This window comes from Tauraco erythrolophus, chromosome 4, assembly GCF_009769465.1.
Source record: "Tauraco erythrolophus isolate bTauEry1 chromosome 4, bTauEry1.pri, whole genome shotgun sequence".
Lineage (NCBI taxonomy): Eukaryota > Metazoa > Chordata > Aves > Musophagiformes > Musophagidae > Tauraco > Tauraco erythrolophus.
Window position 1 is genome coordinate 63,439,904 of NC_141468.1, and position 15,512 is coordinate 63,455,415.

The following is a 15,512-nucleotide window of genomic DNA, read 5'->3' on the forward strand; positions in this document are numbered from 1 at the left end:
TGGTGCAGGCTCACCCGGGCCCCCGCCCGCTGCCCGCACGCCCACGCCCGGGCTCTGCAGGTGCGCACGGACGAGGCGCGGGGCCGGGGGGGCTGAGCCCCGGGGCGAGGCCAGCGCAGCTGACACGCCGCCCTCCCCTCTGCGCCGGGGCTCAGCCCCGCTGGGGCGCCTTCCAGCGGGCCGGGAGAGCGGCCGTGGCGCGCCGCCTCCTCCGCGCACAAAGGACGGTCCGGTCCGGCCCGGCCCGGCCGCCGGCAGTGCCGGCGTAGCGGTCCGCGCCGCCACCGCCGTCCCCGGCGCAGCCCGCCCCGCGCCACTCGCGGCGCTGGGCCGATCCCGCCGCGGCGGAGGCGGGGCGGAGGGGCCGCCCCACGCCTGTGCCGCCGCCAGGGCGGGCGGCGGCGAAGGGGAGGAGAGCGCGGGGCGCCGCCGCCCCCCGCCCCGCCGCGCCGCGCCCCGCCCCGCCGCGCCCCATGGTGCCGGCGCGGGCGCGGGGCCGAGCCAGAGGCTGTGAGGCCGGCGGGGCGCTCACACCGCGCGCCCGCCGCCGCCGGGCATGGAGGGCGCTGAGGCGGCCGCCCGCGGTAGCAGCAGCAGCAGCCCCGTGCAGCCCCGCTGCTCCTCCTGCGGCTCCGGGCCGGTCGTCGTCGGCGAAGCAGCGGTAGCAGCGGCCATGGAGGAGCCGCTCGGGGAGGCTCCGTCCCCGGAGGTAACGGCGGCGACAGCGAGGAAGCAGCAGGGGGTGAAGCGGCATCACCACAAGCACAACCTGAAGCATCGCTACGAGCTGCAGGAGACCTTGGGCAAAGGCACCTATGGCAAAGTCAAACGGGCCATCGAGAGGTTTTCTGGCAGAGTGGTAAGGCAGGCGGAGGAGCTTATCTTTGCCTTTTTATTGTGTGTGTATATATACATAAATATATATGCATATATCATTTTTCTTTCCAACCCCTCCTTCAGAACGGAGCCGGCTGGGTGCATCCCCTCAGGGACCCGTTAGGAGGGACACCCATCCGTGCGCCGGGTTGGCGTGTCTCGGTGAGGCTGGAGCCCGACGTGGCTGGCAGCCCGCGGGAGCCTGGGTCCGGGTCCGGGTCCGCTCCCGCACCGGGGAGCGGGTCAGCATCCCACCCACGCCCGCCGTCGCTTGGATCCAGGGCTTTGTTTGGAGTGCAAATCCTATACGGAAACTTTTTTTTTTTTTTGCGGGTGGTGGTATCGTAGTAACACATCAGTACGTTTTAAAAGGATGTGTTATTATTGGAAAAATAGGGTGGCTTATTGTTTCTGTTTTGTTTTTGCACATGGGTCCACTGTGAACAGTTATTCTTTCCCCACTGGAAATTCATGCTTTAGTGAAACCTGTCACATCCCCCAGCTAACCAAAGCCGCTCACAAAGTACTGTCAGAATGACAAACGTTCGTTCTCTGGTTAAAAATGCTGTGATTCAGTCATACTTTGGTGACCTGAACTTTGCTGACACCTAAAAAAACTGCAAGGACTGCAACCCAGCCCTATTGGCTTTTACGATCCATTTCACCGCTCAGCGGTGCCGGCTGGCTCGAGACTTCAAGCAGCCCGGAGGTTGTCCAGCAATAACTCAGCTTCAGCATTTCCTCACTGGTACAGCGCTCCGGCAGGGTGCAGAAATGCAATTGAAGAAATTTACACATTAGTCAGAGTTATTGTCATTTTTCCTTCCCTGAAATATGTGACTATTCACAGAGGGCAGGCAAATGGGAGGCAGGCATTGCATTGAAGACTGCCCAGAGAAATAGATGCTTTTCTAAAGAGGTCTTAACGCTGCTTTTCATATGAAGTAGACTAATTGAGTTTTCACTAGACTTCATCCAAAAGCAAGACATTTCCCTAGTGACCTTACCGGTTTTGTCTCATTTATCTTTCCCTTTCGGTTGCCTGGAAGCTCAACACGCCCCCAGAGGCAGAAGCAACTGTAAAACAGAAAATGAAATTGCAGATGCCATGGCTCTAATAAGAGGCGGTTACTTTGCAACTAAATATTTTTGTGTCGACAGTGATAATGAGAGTTTCAGCCAAGTTGTAGAGTCATATCATGTATGCTTTCAGTTTATTAGCTCACTTGGAGGCAGGCTAAAGAGAAACCAGAGATGGACATCTCTGCATATGCTCACTCCCAGTCCATGGTTTTTAAAGTTTGCTGTCTTGGCTGTTTTACAGTTTCAAGCTAACAAAAGCTCCAGGGCTATGTTATATACTAACTATTATCTTGTAAGTAGATTATTTTTGAGTTGCACTACGGAATGTAGTAAATAAGCAAGTACATCGAAACCACTTTTTAAAAAAACTTGATAAATTAGGAAAAAGGTGACCGTATTGTAAATGAGATATGGTTTTGGGAAGGGCTGTCACAGAGAATTGGATGTAGCGTCGATGTGCATCTCCTCTAGGTTAACAACACACCAGGTCTTTCCGTATTTTGCTGTCAAACGCTTCAGATACACAGCTAAGAGTACTCAGATGATACGGTCTGAACTGAACTTGCACAGCTAATGCCATCTTGAATTGGAGAGAGTGAAAATCAGAATACCCATGCAATCTTAAATGCAATAAAAATGTTACGCTCACTCTATCAGCTGATACGTAGAAGCTAAGCAAATCCTTACCGGGGTGTGAGTTTTACACTGTAGTAATACAAGCCTTGGCGTGTGGCGCTTCATGATCATTAAGTAGTCAGCAGGCCAGTTCTGGTGTAACGTGTCTGTTTGAACTTTAACAACTGTGAGCGTATGTAAAATACCCACGTTTTGTCTGTTTACAGAATAAAAACTAGTTGTCAGCAATCCAGCCAGACCTAAGTGAATGGAAAGCGCTTCTTGTTTTCTGACAGTTCCCTTGTCTGGCTGTTGCAGTGGACACCGATTGCTTTCCATGGGTGAGACGAGAGCATTGATGGGATGACTGGGCAGAGAGGGGCAGAGTTTTCCTTCAGTTCCCCCCTGCTTCCTCTCCCCTTCCTTTTTCTCTCCTCTGTTGTTATTAGCGGGCAGGGCTCCTGAGCAGGCTGGAGTGGCTGCTGCCATGCGTGCAGCAGGGGATGCACAGGGCGAGCGAGGCAGCAGCACCATCTCTTGCACCAAGTCCAATGCAAATCATCTCACAACCAGCAGCTAGGTAGTGAGAGTCCCAAGGTCGCTCTAGCCTGGTCTGTTTGCTTCCTAGTCTGCTACTGGTTTAGCTAATCATCTTTTTCTTTACTTAGTGGTAAGCAGGTATTTGAAGCTGTATGGTAACGGATTGCGAAGCTGGACCTTGGCAGCGGCATTGTGTTCCCAGTCATCAGCCTTGTCCAAGCGATTCTCCTGTTTCGCCTTTCTGCTTCTCTTGTCCATTAACAGTCTTTTTAGCTGTATGATGTGTCATAAAGATATTTGCATGATTAGCTGGGCTTTTAATATGAAGCACAAACTTTGGATTTGTCATCATCTGTATAAACAGAGAGCTCAGGAGTGAAGTAAGAGATTGGTAGATTTGAATTAATGAAGTAAAACCAAGGTGAGAAGGCGGTTTGATCTGAGATACCGACGTGCTTTAGTCCTGTGCCATTGGAAATGAATAGCAGGATTTCTGTTGACTTGAATGAAAGTAGTATTTGGCACTTATTAACAGGTTGCAGGTTTATTCAAATTGTTACAGTTTTTTGTCTTTCCTCTTAACTCAGTGGAATGTATCCTAAAGCTTCCTGCCATAAAGCTCCAGGGTAGATTTGTATGATACATTTAGTTTGTTATTGGAAACAACTTATGTGGATTTGTGTATTAGTTACCACAGTGACTACAGACAGTACTGCATGCTGCACGAAGCAGTTAAAATATTGCCCAGTACGTGATGTATGAGGTGCCTAATTTTGCCAGCAAGATTTCCTTCATTAGTACTGGCTCAGTATACACTGTGTAACTTACGATATTTTAAATTAAGGCACCTGTTAGTAAGTGTAAGGATGAAGAGATGATATCACAAGCCTGTGAAGTAACACTTCATGTTGACGTTTCTGTGGGTGTTTTCTCCACTTGTCATCTTGCACATGTTAAACTGAAGAACTGAGCTTTTGTTCATGTCCTGTATTCAATGTTTGTTAGCCAAAAAATCCACAGTTACGCTTATGTGTATAAGTGTATATGGATAAGCTGTATATTGACCACCTCTGGCCAATCCCATGCATGATGCATGGAGACGGTAGCTGCTGCTGGGCTCTTCTTTGAGTAAATGATTCCACTGGAGTAAATACTACTTATAATGCAACTTAAAGTTGCATTATAGGTGTTTTCAGATTTGTTATCTGTCTTTTCTTAACGTTGTACAGAAAGCAATGCCTGGATACAAAAATGCATTAATATTACTTAAATTAATGTCAGTAAAGGAGCATGTAGCTCTCCAAAACATGGAAGACAGATAGTAAACCTTGCTAGGCTGCCTGGAGAACTCCCTGCAGAGTTTAACCCAGGGTTTTGATACCCCGTCTGGTTTACAGCTCCCTGTGGGTACCCTCTTGTGAGATGTTCTGCTGGGAGTCATTTGCTCTCCCTGCCACCGCCTGGACCTGGAGCTTGCTAACGTTGCTGGTTGTTTGTTACAACCTCTCATGAAACACCCTGTATTACTTGCGCTTCCTTTTTGATTACTGTCCGTCCTCAGGAGAGATTTTGCGGTTTGCAAAAGCCAGGAACTTTTCTCCCCTTCTCTCCTTAGGCTGCACTTGGGGCACTCCCCTCTGCCTTCACCTCCCTCTCTCTGCCCGAGAGCCGGGACATCTCTTCTGCCTCCTCACCAGCAGGTGGAGGAAGCACTATTCTCCTCCAGCCATTCCTCCAGAAAGTTAATTATTTTGGAGAATTGATGACAAGCTGCAGCTCAACATGACAAACAGGCGTGCGGTGCATGTTATTTATCTCTTTTGCGTAGAAATGCAGGTAGAAGGACGTTGCCAAATGAAATTGGTATTGGAATTAAAGTCTTGTAAAAAAACCCAAAACAAAAGCAAACAAAAAACCCAACACCCAAACTTGAGAGCAACAGAAATATATTTAGTTGCAACTCCAATGAAAATCTTCTCTTTGAAGCGGCTCTGCTTTGTGATGCTTTTGGAGAATCGCACAGGATTTTTGAAACCCTGAAACAGCAACAGATGACATGAAAGAAGGACCTTTGCTTTGCTGATTGTATTTCTCCATATCATGACAAAACCAAAACATGAATACCAGCTATGACAGCTCTGTCATGTCAGTAATTAAGGCCTTGTTGACCATGGAACCATTTGTTTGTTTGCAGTGTGATTTTTAAGGGTTCCAAATAACAGGATAAAAGCATGCTTGTGGGAGGACAGTGAAAGCCAGGTGGGACGTTTGTCCCAATTCTCTTGTCTGCTTTGCTGATATCGTAGAAAATGTTGGTGTTCCTCTCTTCGCTCTTATGCACGTGAATTCTCTTATCTTTAATAACATTTTGTCATCTTTAGTGACATTTCCATATATATTTCCTTTTTTTTTTTTTTTTCCTGAGAATTTCTGCTTCAGCTAGCACCTGGGTCACTATTTCATACTGATTTTTATCTTGATCACTCAGTGTGCATCTTCTGCAGGATAATGTCCAAATCTGATGTAGAACTGTTTATTTTTTTTGAGGTTCTTTGTTGTTCTTATTAAGATACCTTCCTTTATTGCAGACACCAGTGGAAGTATCTACACAACACTGCTGTGATGTGAAGTGCTTGTACAGTACTTTGCACAGCAGGATCCCGATTCGTGAATGTGGCTTCCACAGCTATGATAATACACTTGAATAATAGTAACAATGGCTCGTATCACTACCCCATTTTATACATGAGAAAGAAAAACTTGCCAATTAAAGCCAAAATCATCAGAAGTATCAGCTGGTTTTGAGTGCACAACCTAATACCTGATTTTTCCGGGCATGTAGTGTACGTAACATCAGGGTCCTACGGATGACAGCCTCCTCCTGCAGAGCCCGATCTCTCTTTACCCTGGGCTTTTGTCCCTGTGTGACGTTCAGCTTCGATCTCTGTTCCCGACCCTTTTGTACTCCACTTGCGCTGCTGCCTCTTGCTTTGTTCTGCGTGCCAGCGCTGTGACCCGTGCAGAGAGCACTGCTTTGCTCCCTGCTTCCAAGCTGATAGATGCCAGCAGAATCTGTGCAGCCCATGCTGGGTGCTGCATACACCTCTCCTGTCATGCAACACCCATCTAGGGCCAGAGGTTCCTCAGCGGAAGAGGGATTCTTGCAAAATGTATTGCCAAAACCTTATTTCTTTATTTCTTTAATATGTGCAAACTGACTCGTGACTAAATCTGCACGATGTTTTCATGGTGCTGAAGGCATGTTAGTGAAACTTGGGTCATCCTCTGTATAAATTGTACCAAAGCATGCATGGAAATTCTAGATACGGAGTGAATAGAAGTTCGAAGGAGTATATGGGCTTGAAAATAGTTTTGCTGTTAATTTATTGTTGTTCCACCCTTAATTATTAGATGTGTTCTGAGACTCTGATTTTAAAAAAGGAAAAAAAAAAGGGGGAAAAGAAAAAAATTCCACCGGATTTAATCTCACATAATTCACAGTGAATATTGTGGGCTTATTACAATAGGAGTTACTACCTGCTTGTATAAAATTACTATAGTCTTCACATAAACACTTGTATAACTGAACTGCCAAAGAAGACCTGAACATCAAGGGCTGCAGACAGAAATAACTGTTTACAGCATGCAAGTCATTAGAGGAAAGGCACTGGTACAAAATACTTTTCTGCACTGGGAATTCTTGTTGGAGAAGCAGATTTGTTCAGGGGGGTATAGTTCAGTGGTACAAAAGTCTGAATTACTGACTAGCCACTAAGGGGTCATCTGAATATGTTAGCTTGTCACATCTTTTAACAAATTGAAGAACAGCATGTTCTTTCTGAGCTTTGAGTGGACACCAAGTGATAGTCCTTCAATGATGTTGGACTCTCTTACAGGTGAAGAAATTAAAAGTTTCTGAGAGGCTGTTGTTGCTGCTTTGTTTTTTTTTTTTTTTTTTCCCCTCCCCATTGGATTGAAGAATTTTGAGTAGCTCAGTTAACTTCCCTGTGTCTGTGTATCCCTTTTTGAAGGGATACTGCTTAATATAGGGAAGTTAGACTAATTAACGGGACATATTTTGGCCTGATACATACCTACTGTGATCCCTTTAAATGTGAAATTCACAACAGAATTTGAGCCAATGTTTATAATGCAGCCTTTAGCTAAAAACATTATAAATGTGTAAACGTTATTACAAATGGTTTCACAGCACCATGTGCTGGAGGACCCAACAGAATGGAAACTGCTTGTACAAAGTCTTTCATTAGATGTGGCTACAATATACTGCATTTTTTGGTGGCATGTGTTCTGAAAATTATTATTATTTTTTAAGAACCGCAATGTGAATTTGCCATGTGGAGACAATTATTGTATATATTGTAGTTCGGGGTCATACATGTTGAATAAAACTCTGTGGAATGTGAAGTTCTTGAGAGCAATTGTTTATTCTTTACAGAACTGTAATCGTAGTTAGTCTGTGTTTTGTCTGGTAAATAAATAACTAGAGAGTCTTTGCTGGAGTGAGGAATTGGGAAGAGGCATGTGGTGGTTGCGACAGTGCCAAGGAAGAATGCTGAATGTGGGGTGAAAACTAGTTCCAGGTTTATCAGCCTTGAACGGTGGCAGGTCAGCGTGTGTGCAGCCATGGTAATCCAAATGCAGAGTGTATGAGACATGTTTCCAAAGCCCACATACCAGGGATTCGGAAATTGGCTGTTGATCTTTGCTTGGATATAGGCATCTCCCTGGCTCGGGTCTCCACCTCCCATACCACACTTACGTACCCTGTATCTATATGAACCAGGATGCTGATGCCAAGGCATCTCCTCTTACTGTATGACCATGCTCTTCTCAGTAGGACACTGTTGTTCTCCTCATTGTCATCTTGTATGCTCTTCTAGTCTAAAGTGGGACCAAACCATATGGTTTCTGCTGCAACCCCGGATGATGCTCCAAAGCCAGAAGCGCAGGCTTGCCTCTGGGCTTGGGGTGGAATAGGAGCTCACAGCATGGATGGCAAGAAATGGCAGTGGCAGCTGTCAACTCCTCCTCTGCACGTCGTGGCCAGAGCCTCAGCAGCTCCTGACCGGGGCAGGGCTGGTGCCCAGCTCTGGTGTATGGTTTTGATGGTTTGCATACCACCAGTAATGGGCGCATTGGTGTGTGAACCTCTGTCCTGTGGAGAGTATTGATCTTGTCTCTTTCTTGCCTCCTACGTAAGTAAGGATTTGTCCCTAAATCTCCCAGGCATGCACCTGACGCTTCATAGAAAAAAAATCATTAGCCCTGATGGGTTGATGTACTTGGGATAGTTGGTATGTCAAAGGAAATGTCACAGATGAAAAGGTCTCTGACTAAATACGCAAATGATATTTGTCAGCGTTTCCCTCAAATATCTTCCAGCAGATGTGGGTACCATGTGTGTCCATTTAATAAACTAAACTCAAAATAATTTCCACTTTGCTAGATATATGAGGAATATCTGGGCGGCGGGTGGGGAGTGAACTACAAAGCAAGGTAAAAACTGCATATGTGTGTTGTTATATTTGATGACCAATTCATTAAAGCCATAAGTGTATCCAGGCTTTCAATAGTGTTCTCCTGCTGTTGCTTCCTGTACTCCCTGGCTACAAAATCAGTCTCTATGGCTCTCATTTGTCTTACCCACATGAAAGACTTTGAGCATCTGCAAGTTATGATTTGAGAAGTATCTGCTTTTAAACAGAACATATTTATCACTGTGTCTTCACAGGCAACATTGTACGTTGTATAAATTAGGGGATCCTAGACCTTTGAACACCAGGGGGCTGGGTGAGATACTATGTGAGCGTACAGTGTCTGGCCATACCCATCAAACATGCTGGACCCACACCAAAAATGCCAGATGTTCAATAGATGTGGAGGCCCTCCCATAACCTTTGCTGTGTGGCGTGAAGCGGGGAGGGTGGAGAAGAGGAGGTTGTAGCCATCCCTTCCTCTTGCGCTGTTTTAGTACTCTCGTTTGAGCTCAGTATTTTTTATATTTTGTACTGAAGACCATGAACCAACCCTCAATTCAGTCTATTAAACTATTGCATGGTATAAATGCTTAGTATTCCTTAACTCTCCGAAGACAGATGGGATTTGCTTCTAGCTCTGGTGATTTACAAGACATCAGTCCTAAAAGCTACTACTGGCCCAAGATGGGATGCGAGTCCTGGGTCTTGCTCAAGTGTGAACTTTTTAAGGCTCTGTTCTTACCAATGGAAGAAAACAATAAAATACTTTAATGAGTGGCTCCTTTCATTTAAAAAAAATCCAGCCACACAGCAGTTATGTGTTGGAAAAGGGATTGGCATGGCTGGCCATGTTCAGAACCATCCTGGCCAGTGCAAAATCACAAAATAAATGCAGGTCTTGTGGTTTGTAAGTATTAAGAAGACAGCTGAGGTTGCTCATGTTAACGCGCGACCAACATAACTTAATTTCTGGATGCCTCCTCTGCCTTCTGCTCTCCCTGCTGGCGTTTCCCACCTCAACTCAGCCATACCTCTGGCATGGCACCCGAGGCCTTTTGCTGTTGGGTCACTTGGGATGCCCAGCTATCGAAGAGGAGGGTCTCCTAAACCTTGCGTGGGGCTGGCTGCCTCCGTGATAAAGCATCAGTGCTTGGTGGCCTCTCCGTCCCTCTTGCCTCACCTTCCTGGGGATTGTCAGCTTGTGGTAATCCCAGAGCCTCTCAGCTACCCTGGCCTGGCGGCTGGCATGGGGGATGGCTTAAGCAGAGAGGCTGGAGGAACCAAGTGTCTGTCTTCTGAGGTCCAACAGCTTGAGGGACTTGCAGTTATCTTAATGTCTTGCTGTGCTGTGAAGCTGAGTCAGTGTATTTGGGCTTGAGTACTAGTGCCTTGGAATAAAGACGCTAGTTAAGGGATATTAGCTTGAAAAAGAGGCAAAAAAAAAAAAGAGAAATTCATTGTTCCTGTGGAAAGATACCATGCCAGGTTTGGAGTCTAAATTTAGCCATTCAGAAAGATTTGAGTCCTGCTGTCGATGGAGATCTCAAGGCCTACGTATCATGTTTCTTGTACACAAAAAGGCATTTCATCTCTGCTACAATTTCTAATCTCTGTGAAACCCCTGATGGTGAACGATATCTCCCTTTATTTGAGGTGCAAATGTTATTTTAAAACTGAACGTGAATATTTTTTTGATCACAAAAGGTAGTGATGAGGATTGGATAAAAATACCTGTTCGAGCCATGTGGTAACTAAACAAATGTTCCCTTTTGTTAAACGATGTTTTGTCGTCGTTGACACAAAAAAGATTATATCTTTTTGCACACAAGTTTGACAGGGGAAGATGGCGAAGCATTAGTTAAAAAACCAGCTCCTGAGGCACATGTTTGGAGCTGTCATTTATTTGTGTATTTTTGCCATGACGCTCTGAACAAACTGCATCTCGTAGCTTCCCCAGTGGAGCTCGGCTGGGGAAGGAGGAGCGAAGGCCATCCAGTCCCTCGGGTGTCCAGGGACGCCCAGTGCGGGGCTGAACTTGGCAGTGGTTTCGGCAGCACCGTGCTGTGGGTTGTTGTTTTGGCCTGGGGGAAAAAAATGGCTTTGGGAGGAGAAGAAAGAAGAGCACAACCTTCTCAGCTGGTGCATGCTCTAATGCCACACAGCCTGGAGCGTGGGACAGCTGCGCTCCAGCACAAGATGAGAACACCTGTAAAAGTACCTGCTGGAGTCAATAGGGGGCTTAGGTGATCTGCACAGGGATACGAGTGAGAGGCATCCACATTGGCGAAGTTGTGGATGCTCCATCCCTGGAGGTGTTCAAGGCTGAGTTGGATGAGGCTTTGAGAAACCTAGTCTAGTGGAAGGTGTCCCTGCCCGTGGTGTGGGGGTTGGAACTAGATGATCTTTGAGTTCCCTTCCAACCCAAACCGTTATATGATAATATGATTTTTAACCAGGCCCATACATGAAGCAAATGTCCTTCACGCTCCTCTCTTTGTCATGTTTTTTCTCTTTGAGGTGCCAAAATGAGGTGAAATAATGAAAGTCACCTGTGGGTTTAAAATCTGTCACCCGTAGGAACCCGTTGTCACAGCCGGGCTTTGGGCACCCAGGGGGTAAATGGTTTCACTGAGGTTCATCTGGAAAGTCTGTGGCGGAGCCATGGGGAGAGCCAAGGTCGACCACAGCTCCAGCCGAGCCATTCCTTGTATGGGTGTAACCATCTCAGGAAGGTTGCTCATAAAGGGAATGTCCTCTATCATGGCTGTAGTCACACTTTGAATGGATGGTGCCAATTTTTCCACAGCCCGCCAGCTGTTGTGTCTTGGAGCCTGGTCACTACTGCATGCCACTGTTGATCACCAATTAGTATCACTTGATCACCATTGTGTCCTCACAGCCTGGGACGAAGAAGGGCCTTCATCTGGACTGTGCAGTGCATTTACATCCAGGCCATGGACTAGCCTTCTTTTTCAACTACAGGGTATTTTTCTGTGTTCGGTTTGAAAGTTTTCTACCTGCCTCTCTGTTTTGGTGAAACAAATGTATTCTCCCATCCTGTCCAGTGTTTCATGATGAAAACGTCATCTAATGGGACCTGTGAAACGCCTTGTTGTGAGTTGCACGTTGCTTGCGAGGAATTCATTGGGGAGAAGGATTTCATGTTGTACTTTAACCTCCTTCCACCCTTTCTCGGATGAAAGGAAAACTGCAGCCGTGAATGGAACTGGTTATCATTACTGAATGTCATTACTCACTCACTCCAAGCATAAAACAAAAAATCGCATCCCCTGTGATGTCCGTGGGTAAAATGCTGCTCTCAGTTACATTAACACTGTTGTAAACCGAGGAGTAGAGTTTGGCCCTTTGTTTCAATTGAAATATTTGTTTAACACAGGCAAGGACTAAACAATACACTTGAAAGCGATTTGTGTTATTGTCTGTAGAGCAGAGCTTGTATTTTATGAACTGGCTGATCATAAAGACAGCATAAATCATGTAAAGCATTCTCTTTTACTTTTTCTTTCTTTTTTCTTTTTACAGATGGGGCTTGTAGAGTAGAGTTGCAGTCAAATGTCTGCTCCAGGATATTTTAGTTGAACTGTGTGAGTCCATTAAGCAAATGTAATGGCTTTTTGGAAAGAAGCGCTGCGTGTTTTAAACCGAATGTTTTACATAGAGAACATCTGGGTAGATCTGGGTGTTTGTATGTCGAGCACATCAGACAGCAGCCGTAGTGAGCTCAGCTGGGAGGTTGCCTGGGATCTAGTTGTAGGATATGACAGTTCGGTTGTTATGGAGAATAATTCCTGTGAAGTATTGCCATAAACTGAATGTTTGGCACAAATAGCTCTATCTGTGTTTTACTGCACGCTCAAGTTATTCTTCTTATTTGCCCAGCAAAACTCTAAACGATGTTTAAACAACCCAGTAAACATTTGCACCTCTGAGCTGTGGCATGTGCATTAATGCAAACTTGAGGAAGCTGTTACTGCTAAGGGGAAAGGAAGCTAGCTGTGTTTTCAGCGAAGCACTGCTGACTCCTGCCACAGGCAATGCAGCAATATGTGCAAATGGTTTGTGGGGTTGAGTTGGAAATGATCGATGGTGCAGTGGTGTTGCGTGTTGTTGCTTTGAGGAACGTGAAAAGACAAAACCAGTGCAATACATGTAATTAGCCTGACATCAGAGTTTATTGGGGCTACTGGAAGAACTTTAACCTGGTTAAATTAATAAGCCTGCTTTTACTTCGCAGCATCGAGGTAATGTATTTCCAGGAAATGTAGGAAATGTCAAAAAATGTCTTATTTGGGAGTCAGTTCTTAAATTATTTTTGCAGTTTAACTGAGGAACGTGTGGTTCAAATGAGATTAAAGTTGTAATTTCCAGAGTAGCAATGTAGCTTCCTCTTTCAGGATTGTTTAAGTAAAAAGTTAAACAAAGTGGGTTAGGCAGTCTCTCCCTCCAGTCCCTTGTGGACAGCAATTCGCGTTGCGCAGCACTGCTTTAATAGTCCTGCTCGGTCTGACATGATTTGTGGTATTCGCTGAGATGAATTTCTGGACCGAGCGGCGTGAGAGGGAATTGCTTCTTGCTCTGAGGAAGGTGGTATGTCCAAGTCTGTGTGAAGGTCACTGGCAGGGTGAAGTGGGAAGCCTGTGCTGCTGCTGTTGCACTACCTAACGGCTTAGCTTTTGGCAAGGGGATCCCAGAAATCCGAGTGCTAACTCTCCCTTCTTCAGCTGACTCCGGCCAAAACACGTGCCAAAAAAGGTGTCCGTGCGTGTTGAAGAAGGGGGCAACAGTCCTGGAGATCACAGAGTCTGGGGGAGTTCTTAGCCAAAAGCTTTCCATCTAGAAAAAAAATTGCTTTGCTGTTTCTCCCCTCCAAAGTTAACCCTCCCCATAACTACTTAGGACAACTGCCTGTGGTTGTGAACTCCTTTTCTAGCAGGGAAAGCTGGAATTATGCATTTAAGTCTGCAAAATTGCTTGAGCGCTAGCCACTTAATTGTAGGAAAGCGTAATTCGTTCTTCACCCTCTCACATCTATTCCAAGCCCAACTGGCCATGGGGAGCAAGAATGTTCCTGTGTTACTCGCTTCACTGAGCCATTAGGGTGGCCCTGGTAATTTACTTTCAGTAAATGGAAGGGAACAACAGGAGGTTCCTTTACCTTCATGGTTAGAAATATTTCTCAGAAATCAGAGACGGATGGGGAAGAAATGTTAGCAAACTTCTTTCCTCCCTCTGTAGCAATTCCACCATGTTCTGTCATAAATTCTAGGATGGTCTCTTCCAAAAAGGGACCATTAAGTAGGTAACATCCGGGCAGAACATTGTAATACTGAAGCAGTGCTTTTACAAAAACAAATTTAATATTGCAAAGTGATCTGCAAGCCCTGGAGCAAAATAACCTGGGTGAGGCTTTGATACACGATTGCCAATCTTTTTGTTTTCCAAGAGTATTTTTCCAGATAGGATGTGGGTTTATGGTTCACTAGATTCTCACCAGGAAGTGGCGTTTATATTTTGATCCACCTTAGATCTATTTAGAAAAATATACTAGATATAGGTGCTTCTGATAGTTCTGTGTCATTAACCCTTCCAACTGTGCTATTTACACACATCTGTGTACCTTCCATGATATAATCTCTGTGGCCCACCATCACTGTGCAATGAATACTTGCTCATCAATGTTAATCCAAAAGCCTAAACTCTGTATATTCAATTTTAAAATCTCTCCACCCTTCAAAATTCCACTGGGTTAACTAGGAGTTTGAGTTGGTCAAGCAGTATGGTGTTGGGTTTTAATGAGAATTTTGGTGCCTGAAGGTACAGACATTTCTTCAAAAGAAGACAAATTCTTCCCAGGGTTTCCTTGTACTATTGTAGATCTCATGGTGAAATAGCACTTCTTTATTTGTTTGAAGGACTACAGAACCAGGAGAGCAAAATTAGAAGATGCACACAACACTAGATGACTTTGCATTTGTGGCAGAAGAGGCATTGTAAAGATGTGCAGAGCTCTCTGGTTCTGAGGCTTCTCTGAATTCACAGAAACGTTAGTGAAGGAGAGAGAATAAGCCAAGTTACGTTTATTTACCCACAACTTCCTCAAGCAGAACATACCAGTGAATGGAAATATACTGTCAGGTGGCTTCTTGGAAAAAACTAGTTCTGAGAAAGTTCAAACCATGTCTAACTCTCTTCCTTGTATAATGTGAATTACAGCCTTGCACTGATTTAGCACCTTTCACCTAAACATGTGCAAAGTCACTTTGGAGACTCTGGTAACTGCTGAGGTTACCATTATTTAGCAATTATTTAGCAGCACATTGCAATAGTTTGCAGCAGTTGCTTAGGGGGTGTGAATAATCCCATTTTCAGTTTAAATTATTGGGAGGAATTACAGGAGACTCTCATTTTCAAACTGGAACTAGATCCAGGCACCAGGGCTTTATACCTCTCTTCTTAAGAAAGTCATAAAGGGCTTTTTCTAATGAAGTAGCCAGAATCTTGGTTTTGCATTTCATCCCCAGATCAGTGCCTTGAACAGTGTGCAGTCCTACTTTGGAGGATTGCTTCAGTGTGGTTCACTGCTTATTCACAATGGAAAAACAACATTGCATTAAAGCCCCTCTCTGCTGCCCCAGGTTAGCATTTTGCATTACATCAGCAGCTGTGGTAGCTGTGAGATCAAGCCTCAAAATTAATGTGAAATCTATCTTCCAGTTTTGGAGGGGAATCTGTAATACCCATGTAACACTGAGAACTGTAAACTTGGGGCTTGTGAATTCTTTCACTCCTTTTTAACCTGACTTGCCAGTAATTTAATTAGTGCTAAACAGTGTGCACACAGGCTTGCTGAAGTTAAAAAACTGACACAGGATTCGCTTC

The 15,512-nt window shown here is 45.3% G+C and overlaps 1 protein-coding gene across 1 annotated transcript in view; it reads left to right on the top strand.

The window, feature by feature from the left end:
- The first annotated feature begins 556 nt into the window (after nucleotides 1–556).
- NUAK1 (NUAK family kinase 1) overlaps nucleotides 557–15,512 on the top strand; it is a 47,183-nt gene continuing 32,227 nt past the window's right edge. Inside the window, exon 1 of the mRNA XM_009981168.2 lies at nucleotides 557–859. Within this exon, the coding sequence (XP_009979470.2) occupies nucleotides 557–859 (303 nt within the window). The remainder of the gene's footprint in view (nucleotides 860–15,512) is intronic.